At 45.3% G+C, this 23,315-nt stretch overlaps 1 protein-coding gene across 7 annotated transcripts in view; it reads right to left on the reverse strand.

Annotated features, from left to right (window-relative positions):
* Window positions 1-23,315, reverse strand: part of ASTN2 (astrotactin 2) — a 959,402-nt gene that overhangs the window by 284,071 nt on the left and 652,016 nt on the right. For all 7 annotated transcript variants that reach the window (XM_074395240.1, XM_074395241.1, XM_003925189.4 and 4 more), the window contains 3 exons: window positions 8,860-8,984; window positions 4,508-4,612; window positions 1,296-1,475 (listed from right to left, as the gene is read on the reverse strand). In XM_074395240.1, coding sequence (XP_074251341.1) covers window positions 1,296-1,475; window positions 4,508-4,612; window positions 8,860-8,984 — 410 coding nt within the window. The remainder of the gene's footprint in view (window positions 1-1,295; window positions 1,476-4,507; window positions 4,613-8,859; window positions 8,985-23,315) is intronic.

The raw sequence follows: 23,315 nt of genomic DNA on the forward strand, positions 1-23,315 counted from the left end.
TCCAGTTGGGAATGTGCAGCTGCATAAAAAGCACTAGACAAGGGGTGTAGAGCACCCCACTTGGCCTTGGTCCTGCCAAGCAGAGCTGTGTGCAAGCTCCCTTCTCCCCTGTAGACTTAGTTTCCTCGGCTGCAAAACAGGAGGGCTATGCTCAATGAGATCTTTCAGATCCCTTCTGGCTCCCATACTGTGGTTTTTTATGTTATGATTGCATTCGTTCTTGGAGACAGGGTGGCTAGGCTATATGAAAAGATGCAGGTATGCTTTTAACATTGCTCTTCACCCTTTCCATCAATTGAGAGCCTTTCTTTTTATAGTTGATAATAATAATAATATTAATTATTATATAGTAAATAATTACTATTAACTATATCAGAAAGCACTTCAGTATGGTTGAAAGAGGGAAAGAACACGGGCTTTTGCAGCCAGCCAACTTTGGGTTCCAATCCTGATGCTGCTACTTATTAGCTGTGTGTCTACTGGCACTCGATGTGGCATGTCTGGGACTCATTTTCTCAGATGTAAAATGGGAGTAAGACTATAAATACACTGACCTATTAAAATACATGTATATACATGTGCACTCTTTCTAATTTTCTCAAAATGCTATTACATAAACCACTTATCTTTAATGTGAGAAGCAGACAAGAATAGCTACTTATGTACCCATTGCACAAGGGAAAACCGAGGTGGAAAAGGGATAACTTTCCTAAGGTCTCCTGCACCTGGTCTGAGGAATTCCAATTCTGATAATAGCTGAGAATCAGAGGGAAATGAAATCTGCTGGCCCTTCCTGAGGATAAAAGCCCCTCCACAGGACAGAATGGAAACTGTCTGCTTGGTTGAGAGGTGATTGTTTTTTCCAGAGGAAGGGAGCTCTTCTTGGGAGAGAAGAACCCATACTCTCCCTGGGTTTTCCCAAGAATCTAGAGAGAAGAAGGTGTCAAGCAGACAGCACTTGCCAACCCCCACCCTGATCCCAGGCAGTTGTTTCAAGGAGAGGATGTGGGAAGCAAAGTGCCTGCAGGAAAAGGCAAGGGTTCTGGAGTCTAGAACACTAACTTGGGGCCTCAGAAAACGCCTGACTTGAAAGAATCCTGCAGAATCATTGTGTGATTCCTCACTCTGACCATTATGAAACTGAAGCTCAGAGAGAGGCAGGGATTTGCCCAAGGCCACACAGCTTAGATGTGGCAGAGCCAGGATTTTGATCCAAGGCAGCTTAGTTGTCTCCCCAGACACCCTCCCTCTATACCCTGCCTGGCCACCTCCTCCCGCAGGCACTCCGGGCTTACCTTTCTGATACTGGAGCCACAGCTGCTGCTGGACCTTCTTGCTGGGAAAGTGGATGATGCAGGTGAGCTCTGAGCCATAGAGGGCCTCTGCGATGTAGTGGGAGCCATAGTGCTGGATGAAGGACAGCAGCTCCTCCCGACTGCTCTCCTTGGTCAGGATCTTGAGGACATTAGTGAAGCCTGGACAAGAGAGGAACATGTGGAAGTGGTCAGACGTGGGAGGCTGGAGGCTAGGAAATTATACAGTGGCAGGGGTTCTTCCCAGCCTGGATTTGGTGCCTTACCCCTTAGCACAGCGGCAGCTTGGTGGCTGCAGTAGTCACACACATACATAATTCCCTCTCTTACATAGGAAAGAACGCTCTGAGAGGCACATCAGACACAATGACCAAGAGGGAGTCTGCGGGAGAAGAAGGCCTAAACTCAGCAACTTAGGCCATGGAACTTAAAAAAGACAAATCAGGAAGTCAAAGCCAATATCTATTCACTTAGCAACCAGTGTGTACTAGGAAAAATGTCAGGTGTTTCACCCTGTTTATGTAACTAAACCTTAGCCACCATGCTATATACCTTCACAACAACAAACCCCATTGTGTCATGAGCACGTCAAAGCTGAGAGACTATCAGTAACTTATCTTGAACTTCCAGCTAGAGAAGCTGGACTCAAACCCACTTATGTTCCCACTGCAAACTGCATGCATTTTCCACTGTACCAAATAAACGAGGGCTTGAACTGCCCATGGCTAGTATCCTAAGGCTGCATTTGCCCGGACTCGGCGTGTATTCTGAGCCCATGAATCTGATGACTGGTTTAGCTTCCTGTAGCATTGCTTTTCTTCATATCTCTGCTGTTCCCACTCTGAGACAGTGGTGTGTTCTCCCTAGATTTCCACAGAGCCTTCTTGCTGCTCGATTTCTCTTAGTCCTAGGGAAGTCCTCAGCACTTAGCATGGGACCTGCACAGCAGTGTAAAAACTACTCCCTCTCACTCTCCTTCCTCAAGCGGGCACATGACCAAACTACTCTTCCAGGGGTGTTCCTGAGCTCCTCTCTGGTGCTGAATAAAGCCTAGTGACCTTCTTTAGACATTCAGGTTTCCAAGCGCGTTTCTCATGCGTCATCCACACTAAGCTTTAGCTCCAGCCAAATTAGTTGTATCATTTTTCCTGAATGTGACCTGGAACTTCCATCATTCTATCTTTCCTTACATCCTCACTACCCTCAACACACACACACACACACACACACACACACACACCCCTGAAATGGCCTTCCTATGTCTTCCCTAAGTCACACCTATGCTTCAAGGCCCCTGGGAGTCACCTCTCCTCCAAGAAGCCTTTCCTACCATCATGGATGGGAGTGCCTACTCTCTGCACTTTCAACATTCACCACCTTAAAGTCAGAAGCTCAACCATCTTTGTCTCTGAATCTGCACATGCATCCTCCCTGCACACCCACCCCAGTTGGGTACCTGGCCCAGTTCCTGGGGCACAGCAAACACCCCAACAACGATTATTACAAGAAAAACCAATGCTGTGCCACATCAAAGCAAAATGTAAAAGAACAAGCTTCTTCCAACATTACAAGTCAGCTCCAATTTGCCAACATTTGATTGATTGACAAAGGGGTTTTCCAGGAGCATCATTTTTGATTAATTAAAGCAGATGCACCTTTGTACTTCTAATAGGAACATCACAGTCTTATTTACAAGTGCAGTGTGGGGTGGGGGGTGGGAGAGAAAACAGAAATAGGGCTCAAAGAACGAGTGTTTGATGAGAACCCCTCTCCATCAACCTGTTAGGTAATGCAACCGGGTAATTACAGCAGTGTTAATAATGAGATGGTTTCTGTTAAGTAATAAAAAAAAAAAAAAAAAAAACACCACCACAGAGATGCCCTGAGGCTCTTATCCAGGCAGACAAAACTGCAATCAAATCCTTGATTTTTTTCCCTGCTCTGCCACTTACTAGCTGTGTGACCTTGGGCAAGTTACTTAATCTCCCTGACTCTCAGAATCCTTAAATGAAGAAAAATGGGATAAATAATGCCTTCCTCACAGTACTGTTCTGTCATAAGAAATGAAGCATTATAAAACGCTTGACAGATGTCAGCAATAATTACTATTTCTACTTCCCAGAGGGTGAAATCCTCCAATTCCCAGGCTATAAGAGCTCCATTTTGCTGATGAACAAAGTGATACTGAAAAAGAAAAGAGAAGAAAAGAACTCACAGATAATTAGAGGACACTCAGACAATAAGCCAGTGACTGTTATTCGTAAGAGTCAGGGTAGAAAATCCTAGGCCAGGCCTCATCTTTTCAGATTCCTTCATTCATTACTTATTTTTTAGTTTTCATTTTTTTTTTTAAATTCCTCCATCATACATGAGCACCAACAATGTGCTGATCTCTGATAGTTTTCGAGATATTGGAATAAGTAAGACCCAAGCCCTACTCCCAGTTCTCAGGTCATAGACAAGATTCTGGTATAAATCAAGCACTTTTTAGTGTCTTGATATAGATATGCAAGCACTAAGACTTCCCTGAGTTGTTCTGAGGGGAATGGAAACTGGGGGAGGCATCACAGAGCAGTAGAGTATATGTTCTCAAGGCAAGGAGGTCCAGGCAGAGGGAGCAGTATGTGCAAAGTCACAGTTGCATGAGAGAAACATGTGCCAGTTGGGGCACTATAAATTGTTGTCAACTGTTGAAGCTTAAAGTTCATGTAGATACAATGTGAGCGGTGCATGCATGTGGATGGGGGTGTGGGGGTTATATATGATTTTTGTATAGGACATGGACAGGAAAATAAATTAGCCAGGAGAGAAAGAGAAATTGGTGTCTGAGGAGAATTTATAATTCCTAAGCTTGAAATGCTTCAAGAACGTAACTATGACTTAGATGATAGTTTATCCCCACTCTTCTATTCATACTTCCATACCCTATGCAGATTTTCCTCTAGGAAGCCTCTCTAACTCCCCCAGAATAATCAGCTCCATCTTCTGTGCCACCGCTTCCCCAGGATTGCATTGACCCTACTGTCTGTCAGTCTGTCTATCCACCCTCCCTGGGAATCCTTGATGGCAGAGAGGATGCATCCTCATTTCCTCACCATTCCCAGTGGTCTCAAATGCCCTGGCACATGCTAGGTCCTTGGGAACACGAGCTAAATTACTCCAGGTCCCCTGCCTGCCTGGGCAGTGGTCCTCACCTGCTGAGAGCGTGATGGTGCTGAGCTTCACACGATAGAGGTTGCTCCGGACCCGCCACTGCTGCACCATGGGGTAACCCATGGCCTCGTCATACCTGATATCTCCTGGGAGAGGAAATAAGATGGTCACATAAGCCTAGAATCAAGATGCTTCACACTACAATGCTCACCCTGCAGCTCTTGGCTCTGGGTAATGGACACCTCTGTGAAATGCAGGCTTTCATTGGGATTGACAATTTTATCTGAACCCCACCTCCAGGACTCTTCCTGGCCTCTAATCTCAGCCCTACCCCTCATTTTTTCTCTCTGCTCTATAGCTTGCAAGTCCCCTTTATCCTATAAGCAAGAGCAACCTCAGGTCAGATCTGTCTTACCTAACCTCATTGGCAACTTGCCACCAGGCACGAGATATCTCAGTGCTTCAGTTTCCACATCTGACACTAGCTATCTCTGATGCTCTTATTTCATAAGCATGTTATGAGGCTCAAGTAAGGTACTAGAACTGGGAGCCCTTTGGTAACCTAGAAATGTTGTGGATATAGACCAGGTATAAGCAAGCTACAGCCTATTTGTTATGTGTTATCTATAGCTGCTTTCACACTATGACAGCAGAGTTGAGCAGCTGGAATACAGACCACCTGCAAAGCCTAACACATTTTATTACCTTTCCCTTTATGTTTGCTTACCCCTATATAGACTATCATTTCTTAACAAGGAAATGTGGATGTTCATAGGTCTTATGTAAAATATGTATATATATAAATAAACTCCATTTCGAGTAAGACTGAGAAACACAGGCAATACAAAGTTTAACTGTGTAATTTCTCAGCATCTTGATTAGGTTAATATGCATGAAGGCTGTGTGCAAACTTCTTTGACCATAAAACCTCTTTTGCATAAAAGTTCCTTTGGAATTCATGTTTTATAAAAAATAGATTTCAGGAAACACAGGTGTAAACAAAAAATAAAAAAAAAAAGACACAACAAAGTGTTATAAAATCATTAACTTTGGGCAGTGGTATATGAAAAATTCTTTCTTTCTGATTTCTATTCATCTCTATTTTCTAAGTTTTCTACTCTAAGCTTTGCAAACTCACTCTTTTATAAGCTGAACAAAAATACATTAAAAAGATGCTGGTCACATCAGCAGTTATTATTACTGTTTTTATGTATCCATGCTTTCTTGTGCCTCTGCAAATGGCAGGCACATTTTCTATCCTTTTCTCTTGTCCCCTGGTGAGTAGGCACTTAAAGAGATATTTGATACCAAGATTAAAATGAGAATCTCATCAGAACAAATGATTTCTTCCTGGACGTTACTGCAGTATTAAAGTTGTCCATTACTGTCAACTTTTTTTTTTCCCCTCCTTATCCTCCTTAGCCTTTTCAGGAATAAAATAGTTTTTTAGAGGCTTTCATTTTAAAGTAAAATATTCATGATCCCCAAAGATATGTCCACTGGAGTGAGGTTGTTTGTTATAAATATGTCCTCTTTGTTTATCTGCTCTTCCTCTCCTGTCCTTGCTTTGCAGAGACTGGGGAGAAAAGGAGATTGTGTGGAGGGAGGAAGGGGAGGGCCGTGTTTTTGACTAAGGGCAGAGAAAACATCTGCACAAGAAGATTCAGACACCAGGGACAAGGCAGTCTCTGCTCCTTGCATTATTGCTCATTATGTTCAAAGCACGCCTGGTGGGGGCATTGGCAACCAAGGCCTGTCTCCAACAGAGGGAGGCAGAAAGATGCAGGCTACTGAGAGGCAGCTCTTTCACTTGGTGGCATGAAGTACAAATGTAAAAACAAAACAAAAAGTTTCTGATTATCAAGTCATTTATAAAACCATCTTCTCACTCCATCCCTCACTTCCTTCCATCCCTGCTTGTTCCTGGATTCAAGCCTGAAATAAAAACTTCTCCACCGGAATGAATGTCAGCTTCTTGAGGTCAAAATCATGGTCTAAATTCTTCCCCTTCTACAGAGCCTAGAAGAGAGCCTGGCATATAGTCACCTCTCAGTAAATGCCTATCCACTGACTGCCTAACTCTCACTCCGTTCCTGACCATAAACTCATTCCTGGGTTACCCTATCACTGACTCCCATCTTGCCCTACCTATCCCAGCTCCCAACCTGGGGATTATAGTTGGAATGAAGCTTTGTGATGCGGGGAGGAATTTTTTCCTGGTAATTAAAAAACAAAAAAGAAACAAAAAAATCTCTTGAAATGCAGCAGTTCCCTTTATTAGGAAATCTCTAAAGATCCTTGAGTCAAAACACAGAATTGTAACAATCTGAACCACTAACAGATACCCATAGTGTACCATGCATTTTAAATACATGATCTCTATTTCTCATTAGAATCATAAAACATAATTATCATACCCTACTTTTTTTTTTTTTTTTTTTTTTTTTTTGAGATAGTGTCTCACTCTTGTTGCCCAGGCTGGAGTGCAGTGGCACAATCTTGGCTCACTCCAACTTCTTCCTCCCAGGTTCAAGTGATTCTCCTGCCTCAGCCTCCTGAGTAGCTGGGATTACAGGCACCTGCCACCAAGCCTGGCTAATTTTTCTGTATTATTAGCAGAGACGGGGTTTCATCATGTTGGCCAGGCTGGTCTTGAGCTCCTGATCTCAGGTGATCCACCCACCACGGACTCCCAAAGTGCAGGGATTACAGGTGTGAGCCACTGCGCCCAGCCCATACCCTATTTTTTAGAGGAAGAAACTGAGGCTCAGAGAGGCAAACTGCACAAGGACATACCAGGATCAATGACAGGTTCAGGGGCCTTTCCATTAAAGCACGGCACCTCCTCACAGACCATGGACATGTCTGCCTTAGGAAGTAGTAAACTCCCCATCACTTGGGGTATCTAAAGAGGGAAAACCACTCAGGAAGGATATTATAGACTTGATTTCTCATCAGGAAGAAAGATTAGACTAGTTGCCCTTTGCAGTCCATGTTAGCTCTGAAACTTTATGATCTTAAACAAAATGAAAAGGAAGGCATATCAATTTTTTGAAATACTTTACAAGGCATCTTTTACATCCATGATTTCATTTGATCTACATCTGTGCCCCTCTTTGAAGTAGCACAGGTCAGGGGTGATGTAAGACAGTGGATACACCATCAGCTTTGGGGTTAAGACTGACTATGTTTAAATCCTGTCATAACTATAGACTAGCCACGTGGCCTTGGAGGAGTTCAGGACCTTTCTAAGCCATTTAAGGAGGACAATAATGGCCTTGCAGGGTCACATGGTTTAACACATAAAAAGTGCCTGGCTCCCAGGACCCCTTAAGCATATATGGGCCTCTCCTCCATCTATGCTCTTTTACAGGAAAGGCTCATGGGGGTTAGATGACTCTTTTGAGGTTTTCCAGAGCTTGCAAGTGATGGGGAGGGAAGGTGGAGATTTAAATCCAGGTCTGTGACACTGTGGGGTCTTCCCTGGGGGACAATTCTCCTCTCAGTGAGAGAGTTCTGTTATCCTTCCCTGTGTGACAATTACCCCATGACACTTCTCCCTGGGCAGGGGATAAGACACACAACCACAGTATCACAAAGGCAGAGTCAGGACCCTCACATCTTAGGAAATTTCTTAAGAAAAGGGTAGGAAAGGAGCTGGGAACAGAAAAAGAGAAGAGCATCTTGGGGTTGGGCAGAAAACATAAAGTCTCAGGAAAGCCTGCAAAAGGCAACTTCACAGTGGGGAGAGAAAGTGGTTGCAGGGGTTGGGGAGCTGCAACATGAAGTGAAAAGGGCAAAGACTGGGTGCTCTGGCTCCCAGGTTTGAGTCCGGGCAGATACACTGTGTGACCCTGGGCTGGTCCCATCACCTCTCTAAGTATAAATTCGTAACCTATCGAATGTTAAAAATAATGCCCACCCAATGGATGGCACAGTGCCCACGTATAAAAACAAACTGTCTAACTCAAGCCCTTTCAAGCAGGAGGTGCTCCTGGTTGGAGAGTCCACTTCTTTTATTCTAGAATGACTTAAAAATGAACCAGGAAAAAAAAATACTAGAAGTGGAAAAAATATCAGAAAATTGTCAATGACAATGAAAAATGTTTTGAGACTCATTCACAGAGGCAAAACCCTCACTGAGAAAAATTGTTCATGTTCTCAGAGAGGAACCTCCTCTCAAAAGATGACCTCAGTCTAGAGTCTGGGGTCTCAGGGAAGCCCCTGGTTCTGCACAGCCAATAGCAGGAGCCCAAGAAGGGGCAGGTTCCTTCCCATCCCATCCCTCAGGAAGGAGGAAGCTTGACTGAGCCGGCCTTGGATCTGCTGAAGACTGATATGCACTAGGGATGTGGTCAGGGAACCCGGGAAGGGTCTGGCACATGTGTCTTACCAGTGAGCAGTTGGAGGTCCGGGAGGGGCTCAGAGAGGACCCCCCGGCACTGCTCCTCCACCGGCAGCGGGATCACCAACAGCCCGTCGGCCAGCTGGGGAAAGTCCTTGATGAAGTTGTTCTCCCTGTGGAGAGGAGCAGAGACACTGCCAGATCAAGGAAGTGGAGGCTACTGGGGGCTGCAGGGCAAGGAGGCAGGCTGCTATAGTCAGAATAGAGACTCATGGTGAGGTGGCTTTGCTGTGATGCCTCTGGTTTCCCGAATCCCAGCTCTGAAAATACGGTGCTACCTACAGTCTCCTGAATCAGGCAGGCTGGGGTTCAAATTCTAGCTCCACCACTTACTTGGCTGTATGATCTCAAGCAAGCTACTGTTCCTCTCAGAACCTCAGTTTCCTTGTCTATAAAGTGAGACTTAGATCAAAGGGCTGTTGTAAGCTCTTAATGGGATACAGCTGCCAATTATTTAAGATTCTCTCTGATGCTCTATAAACTGTATATTTGGCTGCTAAATGTTCCCTTGCATAAGTAGTGGCAGTGCTGTACCAGGATGTGGGAACTGAGAATACTGTGTCTGAAGAACAAGGGGGCAAGATTAGGCTGAAAAAAAAAAAAAAAAAAAAAAAAAAAAAAAAAAAAAAACAACCTTGGAAAAACAAATGTTCGTTAAAATGCAAAGGCCCTAAGATGTATGTATATATTTTTTGGCTCAAACTTTTTCTTTTACAGATGGGGAAACTGAGGCCTGGAGAAAGGGAGTGACTCACTGAATCACAACCTGATAGGTTAGACTCAAGCCCATGTCTTCTGACTCCAGATGAGGGCTCTTTCCCCTGCTCTAACTTCTTCAGGTGCCTCTATCCCTTTGCTGCCGGCCAGTCCCAGGGAACAGAAGACAGACCCCTGAATGACCTCAGAAAACTGAACCCTGAACAAAGTTCTGAGAAGACAGTAGCAACAGTGCAGCAGAGGGAAACAGCCTTCATTCTTCTAGACAACAGACCTGCCTAAAAATTAACAGCCTGCCAAGAGAGGTGGTGACCTTCTGTCACTGAGAGTGTGCGAGCAGAAAGCTTGAACTCCAATTGGCATGGATGGTATCGAGGGCTTTTCCATATTAAATACGACTTCTGAGGTCCCTTTATATTCAGAGATCCCCAGCATTAAAGACACAAATTATAATCTGGAGAGGAGGAGGAGAGAAGAGAAGGGGGAGGAGAAGAACAAAAGAAGGGGGATGTTTATTACTTCGTTTTGACACATGGAATGGTCAACCTTGAAATGAAAATCAGAAGCAGGAAAACAAAAATGTGTGATGCCAAAGCAATGCCTTTGAAGTCAGTATCTCAGACAGTCCAAAAGCAGCTGTAAAAGTGTTGACTGGCTTGGGTCACCTTCTGTCTGCTCAACATCTCTGCCCCCACTTGAAGCTCATCATCAATTCAGCCATTTAATGAACAACTTTCTTCATTTCTGAGTCCGGAGGATGTGACATTATCACCATCTTCAATACCACCAGCATCACCATCATCATCATCACTGTTTTTGTCATCTCTATCATTCATTGAATCTTTATAATTTGCTAGGATATAGCTAAACACTTTACATACATTTTATCATTTAATCTTGACTGCAATCCCAGATCAATATTATTATCTTTAAGTTGCAGATAAGTAACATGAGATTCAGTGTTAATAGGTGGTGGAGCTGGATGTGAACCCCGGTCTGGCTGAGCCTGGGACTGGCGGCCCAGGCATGCTTGTGCATGACGGCGAGTTTTAAGGTCCACACTTGCCATTGAAGCATGCTACTGTGTGTGGGTATGCCACGTCCATCTGTGGAGTCATACTTGTTTATGTCTGTGTGTGCACGTGATAATGGGTTCTACCTACATGGGTGGTGTTTGGTTTGCCTGAAATCTGGGAGTGTGGAACAGCAATGTGAATTTCAAAAGACAGGCTTCTGGTCAATGGAAGTGCCACCACATAGCGTGTAACCCTAGCCAGGACTAAGTGTCCTCATGCGTCCCTTGTGAGGTGATAGATTTTCCCTGAAAGATGTAGCAGGATGGAGGGGGTATGTCAGGCCCTAGTCACTTGACTAGCATTCACTGAGCACACACTTGGGTGGAATCCTGTGCTGGGTACTCAGGACACAGAGACAGATTTGGCTTGTCCCCCTGCCCTCTAGATCTTCTCAGCCTGGTGGCGAAAACACAAATTGGCCATGCGGAACAATCGGTGGGGGCTGCTATCAGGAATTCTCCACGTGCTGGGTGCTGCTGCACAAGATTTCTTCCCTGTGAGATCCCAGTACCTTTTTCACTCTGGGCAGGAGATGCCAAGGAAGAAGAGGTAGCTTACCCTTGGAAGCTAAGAAGAGCCTATGAGGACAGTAACAATAGCAACAATAACAATAGCCTTTTATTGAACACCTATTATGCACCAGGCACAGTTGCCAGTACTGCTCTTCACCCAACCCTATAAAGATGCCATTACATTCCCCATTCAGACTCTCAAACGCTGAAGCACAAAGAAGTTATGTAACGCTGACCCAAGGCCACAAGGCCAGGAAGTGTGAGATCCCAGGTGGTTTGGCCCCAGATCAAAGTTTAGTCATGTATTGCTTTCACCCATGAGTTAAGTTTTAAAGTTGACTCAATCTAGTATTTAAATTTTCCAGAAGTCTATGTGGTGTAAAAGCAAACGAAATGCTTAAGTCGAGTATATTTTATACTCTATTATGTACTAAAAAATGACCAGCTTGTGGTGTTATTTCTCAACTTGCCTTTCCCTAAGCATTCACTCAGACAGTTGAACATGGAAGAGTTAATATTTACTGTATACCTGGCACAGAGTCTCAGTTTCTCTAACAGGTTGTGGTATATGTCTTCAAAAGACATCCTAGCACTCCTCATCACTGCTTGGGTGCAGGGTGCTGAAGGAGTTGCCTGTGACAGATACAGGCTGTCAAAGCTGGAAGGGCCATAGTGCCTGGGAGAGCGCTGAGCCCCGACAAGCCACTGCCGAGAGAAGGGCCTTGCTGCTCGTACAGCTTCACCATATGCCCGACACTCTGTTCTCCATGTGACTTCTTCAAGCCTCACACCAATGCCACAAGATAGGCATATATTCCCTGTTTAGCCAACAAGGAAATGGATTTTCCATGGACTCACATGCTGAATGCATTTGGGAAATGAGATCTGAAGGCGAATATATCATTTTTCACTTTACCACCCAAAGATCTCCATTTGAAATCTCTAGAAACATTCTTAATAATTGCAGAGGAGGGAAGGTAATGCCATCTTCTCTATCCCCATGTCCCCTCGTCCAATCCCTCTGCCTTCCTGTCAAGTCCATCTTAGCTCTGCAAAGCAATCTGACCCCAAAGGGACCACACAAGGAAACAGAATGGGCAAATTCAGGAGGCAGGGGCCTGGCTCTGGACACCCCTTCTTAAAGGAAGGTTTTCCTTCCTGAGCTTCCAGAAAGTAGAGGGGGTCTTAGAGACATGCAGACAGAGATAGAAGATGGAAGGCTGAGAGTTACCCAGCCAATATGGGAGGCTGGGAAGGAGGGAGGCAGGTAGGTGAAGATGAAGCCCGAATGAATAAGATAGCAACCGCATGGTCTCTCGGGTACTGGGTCCCTTCCAACTGCCTGGGCAATGGCCACAAGTCCTGCAAGGCCTCTGCCAGCAGAGGGCGCCCGGGGCCTTTGCATCGATCAGCTCTTTCCGGAGGCAAAACACAGATGAGAAGAGCAGCCGCTGGGAAAGTTCCGCTGGGCTGAGAACCTCACATGGAAACCCAGACAGCAGCTGCAGAATCCACCCACCTGGGAGAGAGACCAGGGAGCTGGCAGAGTGCTGGCTTAAACTTGGTTGGTCAGAAACAATTCAGATTCTCAGCGCTCGTGTGTGTGTGTGTGTGTGTGTGTGTGTGTGTGTGTGTGAAAATCTGCTAGGTAACTAACCCTAGCAATTGAAATAATGATAATATTTACAAAGATTGATTGATTGCATTTGTTGAACATCTCCTATATTTAAGGTAGTGTGTCAAGACACAGTAGTGTACAGGAATGCAAAACCAAATATTGTATGTTCTCACTTAGAACTGGGAACTAAGCTATGAGGATACAAAGGCATAAGAACTTTGAGGACTTGGCAGGGGAAGGTCGGAAGAGGGATTATAAAAGACTACATATTGGTCCAGGTGCAGTGGCTCATGCCTGTAATCCCAGCACTTTAGGAGGCCGAGGTGGGGAAGATCACCTGAGGCCAAGACCCACTTGGCCAAGATGGCAAAAACCCATCTCTACAAAAAAATACACAAATTAGCTGGGCATAGTGGCATACACCTATAATCCTAGCTACTCAGGAAGCTGAGGCATGAGAATCACTTGAGCCCAGGAAGGGGAGGCTGCAGTGAGCAGAGATCATGCCACTTCACTCCAGCTTGGGCGACAGAGGGAGACTCTGCCTCAAAAAACAAAACAAAACACTACCTGTTGGGTACAGTGTATACTGTTCAGATGATGGGTAACCTAAAATCTCAGAAATCCCCATTAAACAACTTATTTATCTAACCAAAAACCACTTGTGCCTCCAAAACAATTGAAATTAAAAATTATATAGGAGTATGTATGCCATTTTAACCTCATAAAAACTCTGAGAAAACTACTATCAATATTCCCATTTTACAGATGAAGAAACATGTTCAGAGAGGTTATGGAACTTGTCCAACTGAGGTCCACAGTTAGAATGTGGCAGTGGCCAAGACCACATTCCAACACCCCTAGATTCTAGCTGAGAGCCCGGCACACAGTGAGTACATGCTCAGTGAAGCATCCCAACCCTGTGCTCTTGATCACTGGGATAGCTTGACTCATTTAGAGATGAGACCACGCAGTTCTGTTATTCACCACCACAGTGAAGTGTGCTTTCATAAAGTCATTTCTGAGAGATGCTTGTTTAAACAAACAGTGGCTCTGTTGCTGCTTGAAACACAACGTTCACTTATACACACACAAACACGGAAACACACACACAGACAAGCATCTCCCAGATTTATCTGTGAAAACAGTTCAATCTCAGTTGACATTCTAGGGAAACAATTCATTGATTTCAAAATAGTAGATCTTAGGCCCTGAGGCCTCTGGCAGTGAGAGGTCCCCTTCATTTCACAAACACTTATTGGGGTTCTACCCTTTTTCAGGAACTGCTTTGGATGCTAGGGATACAGCAGTGGGAAATCAGAGGAGATGCCTCTGTTGGTGAAGGCCAGGAGAGAATCAATGCTGCATTGAAGTCTACAAGATTCCTCACAATCTAGACCCCACCTACTTACCCCTGCTTCCTTGTTTGAGCCACAGCCCGCTGGGCCACTGTTTTCCTCCTGCTCTACTGTCCTGGGTTCTTTTTCTGGGGCATACTCCCATCCCACACAAGGACCCACTTAGAATTTGCCCTCTCTCTGCACCTGGACAACCCCTACTCATCATTTAGACCAGGCGTCCCCAAACTTTTTACACAGGGGGCCAGTTCACTGTCCCTCAGACCATTGGAGGGCTGCCACATACTGTGCTCCTCTCACTGACCACCAGTGAAAGAGGCGCCCCTTCCTGAAGTGCGGCAGGGGGCCAGATAAATGGCCTCAGGGGGCTGCATGCAGCCCGAGGGTCGTAGTTTGGGGACGCCTGATTTAGACCATCCACTATTCCTCTGCCTTTGAGAGCTCTCCCTGGAATCCGTTCTTCTGTTACACACCCTTATAGTATCTTGCTGTTTGCTTCTGTGAAGGGCTTTATAGTTTCTAATGATACACGTGCTCATGGGAGAACTTGTCGGAGACCTGCGTTTCCCATTAGACTGTGCGTTCCATGCAACCCCAAACTATGTCTGTCCAATGTACTGCTGCCTCCTCAGGGCCCAGCAGTGCACACTGAGTACCTGAGTAAAACTGAGAAAAAGGAGGTGTGCCACGAGCATCTGTTGAGGCAGTGAAAGAAGAAAGCTCACAGACAATGATAGTGTGTGCGTGACCTGTATTTCTTGATGAAGCCCTTTCTGGTGTTTTGCTGTAGAGTTCCAGATGCTTCAGGATCTCAAAGATATTGAGGATTAGAGTCTAATATTCCATAAGAAACTTCAAAACCCTACTTTCTTCCCCTAAATTCCTAAGAGCACATATATTCTGGCTCCCATGGAGCTTGGACAGAGGGGCCAGGGACACTGAGAGAGTGGGGACCAGCTGGGAAAAGATGATCTCCCAAAGAAAGGGGTTGGCTGAGCCTCCCATTCTTGGTGTGCATATGTGCATTCAGGTATGGGCACATGCTAAAATGAGCAATGCCCATGGGCAGCAAAGGGCCCCATTCAGAAACCACCTCTTCCATGATACCATTCCAGTTTTCCCCAGTTGAAATACATCTTTTCTATCACTTTAATCTCATGCATCTTGTTTGTAAATAGATTCCAGATGTGGCCTTGGGATCTAGTGATAGAAAGGGCATGGAATTAGAACTCATATAGACAGGCATACAAATTCTAGCTGTGTGACCTTCAGGAGTATCACTTAAAATTTTATGAGCCTTAATGACTTCATCTGCAAAATGGGGATAATTAGTTTAGCCTCAATGGGTGGGGAGGAGGATTTGTGTACAATGTTAGCTTATTTTTAAAGTATTTCCTTAAAGTTATTTTAATGGTAGCTTATTTTCCCTGGTGGGGAGTTCAACTCTGAGTGGACTAAATGTTTACTCTAGAGAAAATGTTTTATATCCTTAATCAAAAAATGGAATTTTTTTTTTTTTTTTTTTTTTTTTTTTTTCAGATCGAGTCTCACTGTTGCCCAGGCTGGAGTGCATTGGTGCGATCTTGGCTCACTGCAGCCTCCATTTCCTGGGTTCAATACGCGAGCATTAAATATAAAGTTGTAGAAAACACACTAGATTCTGAGCCTCTCCAAGGGTCTCAGAGAGCCCAGCACAGTGCTTGTCATGTACATGGCCCTCAGCATCTGTTGAGCCATGTGTAAACAGAAAGGGAAGGTCTCTTTACCCTCCCAGGCTACATGCATACGACCTCTGAATGACAGAAATCCTACAAAGCATTTCCACTGAGGATGCACGGTGTCTAGCTTCCTTCTGATCAGCCGTGCTGACAGCAAAGACAAACAAGGGAAGCTGGACTCTTCTGCCACTCTGTCCTACCCTTCCTCAGGTCTTTGCTGCCTGCTGCCCACTTTTAAGAATATGTGTGTTTTGGGTACCTTAATACACAGCAACCAGCGTGCAAGAGCCATCACCCCTCAGTTCTAGGGAAATTCGCATTTAAATGGAGGTATTTCAGGAAGGTAAATCACCCTAGAGCCAGCCAGCACTGTCTGCCGTCTTTTCTTACTTGGGGGAAAGCTAGGAGCCTTGGCTTGGGAGCTATTGAGTTTGCAGAGAGGGGCGTGCTCTCCCTGCCTGGTTCTCTGGCTCTTCCTACACTGCCTAGATGCCTCCAAAAGATGTTGCCTTAAATCCCAAAGCTGATGAGGACATCTTCCGTGGTGTACACTGTGCCTCATCCCTCGTCTCTGACTGAACTGAGCCTTTACGCCAAGTGACAGGGGTCACTTTGGCTGAGATCTGGTGTCCTCTGTGAACAAGCTTGTGTTCTCATCTCGACTCCGTCACCGGCTGGCTGTGTCATGTGCAGAAGCCACTGTCCTTCTCTGGAACTGAGAGGAATGGGCTGGTACAAAATGTTTGTCTGAACCTCAGGTTGGGAGGTGCTGGGCTCAATTCTGTGGCTGCTCTACAGGTGCCGGAGACTATAGGATCTGGTGGTAATAAACTGACACTAACACCGGACCTTCCCACCCGGAAGCTCTGCCCTCCTTAAGCAGCAGTTACAAACTGTTCTCATACACGCTTCTTCTTAATTAGGCATCATAGTTTCACTTCTCTGGTCAAACACTCAAGACCTGCTCATTCTTTCATTTAGCCATTCATTCATTCATGCAAAAAAATAATTGCTGTTATTTGTCAGGCATTAAGAATACAACAACAAAAATGACATTCTCTGTCCTCCAGTTACTCACAGCCTGACAGGAGATGCACATGTGTACGAATGCTTCCTATGTATGTGTGTACATGTGTGCAAGGAAATCATTGTTTTGAAAATGTCACAATGCTTTTTTATTCTCCAGAAATCCTATTTGAGCTTTGCCTCTCAAAGTTGACTTTGCAGCGTTTCAAGCTGGACAATAGTTTCAAAAGCCAGCCTGTGCTAAGGGTGAAATTCCCTTCTCTATCAAAAGCCAGACCTGCTGACTCAGAATATTATGTTTTATTTTAACATAGAGATCGTGCAGTGATGGCCTCACGGTTGTTCCCACCAGATAAGTAAAGGAAGTAGTTACACTCTTATTTCTGCCCCTGGTGCTGCAAGGAATTGCTGAAGAGGAAGGTCAAGCAGCTGATAGTTCAGATGGGAGTGTCTCAACAACTTCCTTCTGGCCTTTTGAAGTCAAACCACCCCTCATCCATCCCAAGTGCAAGGGTGGTGCCAATAAATGCTGAAGCTATTTAAGAATCTGGAGACAGGTGAGCAGGAGTGATGGCATTTGCATGCCTAGACAAAGAACATAATCTGGGAAGTTTGCAAGCCCCTTGTTCAACAAGCCAACAGGAGCTCCTCGGAGAGGGTGGCAGTCAGCGAAGAAAGGACTTGAATTTGGTCCCACCCCTGCCAAGCTCTGCACGCACAGGGTAAAGGGATAAGACTGTCAAGACTTCCTGGCCCCACAGATATGTATGATTATCATATGTCAATTGAAAATATAAAATAATTAAAAGACTTCTTGGCATGTCCCGCCTGCTCCCATGGTGGCAGGGATGGTGGGTGAGGCTGAGATTAGAACATTAGAACAAAGCGGGCCTCAGAATGTTGAGCCCTAATGACTTCGGACATTGGTTGCGGGTTCCAGCACTGCTCCTCTCAAAAAAAACTGCCCAAGACTATCCATACCTCAATGGATGCCGGTGCTAGCGGCCAGAGCTAAGCTCAAACAACAAAAAAAATCACATAGCGAATACCAGCAAGGATTCACAAGACCACATTTGTACCAGAGATCTTCCCTCACCAAATTCTGCCTTCTCTGAGGCCAAGGGGTAAGGGAGACTTTTTGGTAAAGGGGAGAGGCAAGGCTGGTGGGGAGTTCAGCTCAGAGTGGACTAAATGTTTACCCTAGAGAAAATGTTTTGTATCCTTAATCAAAAAATGGTAATACTTTTTTTTGTTGTTTTTTTTTGAGATGGAGTCTCACTCTGTCACCCAAGTTGGAGTGCACTGGTGTGACCTTGGCTCACTGTAGCCTCCATCTCCTGGATTCAAGTGATTCTTCTGCCTCAGCCTCCTGAATAGCTGGGATTATAGGCATGCACCACCGTGCCCAGGTAATTTTTGTATTTTTAGGAGAGATGGTGTTTCATCATGTTGGCCAGGCGGATCTTGAACTCCTGACCTCAAATTATACACCCGCCTTGGCCTCCCAAAGTGGTGGGATTACAGGCGGGAGCCACCACACCTGGCAGAAATATGTTTTTGCCATCAGTGGAATGAAAACTTGAGAGAATTATTATGTCAGTTGTAGAAAATTAAGACAACAGTGTTTTTGCATACTGAGTTGTAGCAAAATAATTTTTGAATGCTTGACTGTGAGAACAGATGGTTATAGGTTAGAGGGATAAAGTTTAAGTTTCATCGGGAAAGTTCAGGAACAAAAAAAGTGAAGGAACACTTAATGCAGACTGAGGAGGTCAGGAAGGCTCCCTGGAGGAGGTGAGACTTGACAGATTGGGAGCAGTTAACTAGGGAAAGGGCAGAAAAAAAGAGGTGAGGGTGGGGCCCAGGCAGAAAGAACAACATGCACCAAAGTCCACAGGGGTGTATGTGTGTGTGCGTGTGTGTGTGTGTGTGTGCGTGTGTGTGTGTGCGTATGGAGGAGGCACAGATATAACACTTACATGCCATGCTCTGGAAATTGCAAGAATCTAAGTTTCAAGATGCTAAAGCAGTAAGTGAGAAGCAAGGCTGGGATGGGGCTAGAGGAGGCCAGGTAGGGATCCGATTGCACAGGTGGTCTAAGAGATGCTACAGATGGTGGGCTTCATTTTAAAGGTAAGGAGACTCAGTGTAGAATTTTCAGCAGGAAAGCAATACCATCAGATAGGAGCTTCAAAAAGAGTGCCTCACTACAGGGCAGAGGATGAACAACAACAAAAGAGGAATAAGGCTGAAAGGAGGGAGACCAGCTAAGAGGTTTTGCCGTAATCCAGACAAGACATAACCGATTAGACGGACAACAGAGTACAGAGAAGAGGCACAGAGTTGAGAGTCGGGAAGTAGAGCCTGCTGATCTCCATGGTCAACTGCATTTACTGGGGAGTAGAAGCAGAGTCACGGGACATGTTGAGCAGGTTTGAGCCCAAGCAGTCAAGCCCATGCTCCTGTGCTGACTCCAGGGACCCGCCTTCCCAGGATTTGCTTATTATTAATACTAAGAACTAGAGCCCTCCACACATGCCTGAGTTCATAAGCCACAGCCAGAAAACAGACCGCTGTGCTTTGTCCCGCCACAGATGTCCTCAGCCTCCTTTCTGCCTCTACTAGCTGTCAGTCCACCTCAGCTTAACTGCTATCCGTGAGACCCGTAGGAAGATCTCCAGCCTAACCCCCAGCACTTCATGCAGGCCAAGTCACCTCTCGGACAGAGGCTCTCAGAACTGCCGTTTGCTCTATAGCAGAATGCAGCTTGTGGCCCCTACCATCCATGGTGTTTTAAGAACCATGACTGCAAAGTTGCTTCGCTGGCCATCCACTGGCCCATACCCAAGGGGCCATTCTAACCACAGCTGATGCTCCCAGAAATGATAAGCATCACTGTTACCATTTGATAGGAAAAGAAGCAAAGGCAGTATAGAGAAGGATCTTATTTAAGGTCTTGCAGGTGTCTTCTTCGCAGAACTAGGACAGACGACCAGTTCCTACTCTTAATTTCCAACCTAGTCCTATTTCCACTTGTGCATTCTCAAGGGTTAGTAAGAGTGACCTCTCTACCTGCCTGACACGCTCTCTAAACTGTGAACTTCTTCCAGGGAGGGGCCGTATTTGTTTCTTCATTGCCACCTCCTCTGAGCTCTCTTGTAGACTTCCCAGACAGACCTCATGGTGTCATCTCCTTCAGGAAGCTGTCACTGAGTCCCTTCTTTGGAAGCAATGTCCTTCTGTTTCTGCAGCACTTGACTTTGGCTCTGGTCTCAAGATCACCACCTCTGCTAGGTTGAATTGTTCTCTGCACATGTTCCCCATCTCAGATTCAATGTTTAACGTTGCAAGGATCTGTGTAACTAGTTTCCCTCAGAGCCCTCCTCCTTCCCACATTCCGATTCCTGGGTTTGGTGCAGACACAGCCCCTAATAGCTGTTTGTTCTTTAGGCCACCATCCCCTCTCAGAGGGAGTATTACAACAACCTGTTAACTGTGCTTTCTGAATTCAGCCTTGCCCCCTCCAAGAGTCCTTTACTATCTTGCAGCCAGAACGGTTTTCTGAAATGATGATTCTAACACAAATATGTCATTAGCTCCATGTGTTAGCATTCTATTGCAGCCGTAACGCATTACCACAAAGTTAGTGGCTCAAAACAACATTAATTTATTTTATAGTTCTGTAGGTCAGGAGTCTGACATGGGATTCTAGGCTAACATCTAGGTGTCAGCAGACATGATTCTTTCTGGAGGCTCTCGGGCAGAGTTGACTTCTTTGCCTCTAACCTACTTCTTAAGGTTGTCGATATGGCTCCTGGCCCCTTTCCTCCATCTTGAAAGCCAGCCAAGGCAAATCGAGTCCTTTTCACATCACACACTCTTACCTCATCCTGTCTTCTGCCTCCCTCTTCCTCTTTAAAGATCCTTTTGATTTCATCGGGGCCACCTTGTTAATCCAGATACTCTCTTCATCTCAAGACGAGCTGACTAGCAACCCTATTCCACCTGCACTTTGAATGTTTTCTTTGCTATGCAAGATAACTTATTCATGGGTTCTGGGGATTGAGACATGGGACATCTTGGAGGGCCATTATTCTGCCTGCCACATTCTAGGGTTTTTTTTTTTTTTTAAGTTTTCTTTTTCCCCCAGGAGGACTTTATTAACGCTCCTCCTTTCATTTGGAAGTCAGATGTTCCTTCTTCACGTTTGCGCAGCTCCTGTTCTGCTGCTATGCTGGCATTTTCACACTGGACTGCTGTTCCCGGTCACCCTCTGTCTCCCTCATTGGACCATGAGCACTTGAGAGCAAGAACGATGTCTCTCTTATTCACTGCTGCGCACCCAGCCCTAACACAGTGTCTGATGCATGCACTATGGGCTCAAGAAGTGCTTATTCAATACATTGCTGAATGTCTCTTAGCTGAATGGCAATGTAGGGGAGACGATCCATTCAGCTGTGGTGCGGCAATCTCCCTCCCATGGGGCATAGTCACTGCCTTATTCATCTCTGCCTCCCTCGCCATCCCTCCCTCTCTTCCCTAGATATCTAGCTCACAGAACAACAAGTATCATTTTGAAAGCTAATATCTGTTCATTGTTTACAATCTGCTAGATATTATTCTAAGGGCTTAGCATATATGATCTCATTTCACATGCACAACAACCATGCAAGGTAAGTACTCTTGTTCTACTTTTTTAAGTGAGGGAGCAGAGACAAAAAGAGAAAAATGCACAGAACTTACAAGGTGAGGTTCGAACAATCTAACTTTACGTTCTTAAACAGTATGCAAAAATATGCTGGTAAATGTTTAACTCTGCCCCAAATGAAATCCTGAAAAGTAAAGGTTGACTTGTAAATGCCAATGCAGGCTGAATGTCTTAGATCGATGCCCTTTGTTAAATGTATATCGTGTGTTAGGTTCTCTGCAGGCTTTGCTTCCAACCTTCTCAAAAATCTTGTGAGTTAGGCATTATCCCTGACAGAGGTGAGGGAACTGAGGCTTGGACAGCTGAGAATCACTTTCCTGGAGTCATGTACAATTGCATCGGGGCCATCTGCCTCCACTCACCACCTGTTTCTCCAACCACCGTCACACTTATCTTTTTCTTCTTTCCTGCCTGCCCTTATTTATACACAGGTGTGCATTAGCGCACATGTGCACACACACATGCACACACACACACACACACGTGCGCGCGCACACACACACCACGCATACCTGCATGCACAGAGTCAGAGTGAGGCCTGGGTTACACAAAGCACACATCTTCCCTCTTTAAATGCAAAACAATTTCCAGCAGTGCCACCAAACTCACTTAAGCATTCCAGGCATGGCCGTTACTAACGCTTGCCCTGGTAATTGCGATCCCTGAAATTGAAAGAAATTGCAGGCTAGAGAAACATTATCTTCTCCTCGGCCACTTCGCCCTCGATCTCCTTGCCTGTGTGTATTCGCACTGGTATTACTTGTCCTGTCATAACACTGAGAACAAGCTGAGCTCTGTGACCAGGGCTTCTTCCAGAACTTTCCCCTCCACTACCCAAGGAAGAGAATCAAAGGCCCTCACACCTTGGCATAAAACTTCAGCGGTGTGGCTGGAGAAAAGTCAACATTACTAGGCATTTTTCTGATGAAGTATTACCATTAGGTCTGTTTTCCAGATGCTATAAATGAGATTCAGAGAGGAAGATTAGCCTTGCCCCAGAAGCTAAACACAAATTCAAACCTAATTCCCTAACAGATCTGCAGGGCCTGGGTGAATAAGTCCCTGGTTCAAAGTGGCAGCTGAGCTCCTTGGCGGGGGAGCACCTCTTAGTCCAGCCCTCCCACTCCAGCTCCAGCCCCAGCCCAGGACTGCAGGATGCATATTATCCCCCTCAATCCTCAAGGGGTCTAGCTGCTTATTTTATCACAGCCAAGGGCGGAAGCCCATATCCCTGTAACTTTAAATATGTTTCCAGTTCAATTAGGATCTTTATATTCTAGTATTCAGAGCATTTTCTGTTCTTAGGAATTCTCTATCCCATACCATTTTACTACACCCTCTTCAGGGGCATGGCCTGGACTCTATTCACATCACGGGTATCTCATGGGTCTAGAATAAGAGCAGACACAGAGTAGGTACACAAAAGCCTTTGCCAGATGAATCCAAGGGTGAAGGCAACTGACTCCCCAAAGCCTAGAGCATGTTATCATCATTCCTCACGTACCTGGTCCTACCCTGGACAGGCAGCCAGCGTACTCACGTTTTATGAAGCTGTGCCAATAACTTGCTGTGTGATCTTGAGCAAGTTACTTCTCATCTCCAGGGAATGTTTAAGCCCTGAGGTCATTTATTTGAATAACACAAGTATCCCCAAATGGCTCCAGTTCAAAGCGTTGAGAGAAAGTTCTCAAGATGGGAAGGCTTATTCTCA

This window comes from Saimiri boliviensis, chromosome 2 (assembly GCF_048565385.1).
Source record: "Saimiri boliviensis isolate mSaiBol1 chromosome 2, mSaiBol1.pri, whole genome shotgun sequence".
Lineage (NCBI taxonomy): Eukaryota > Metazoa > Chordata > Mammalia > Primates > Cebidae > Saimiri > Saimiri boliviensis.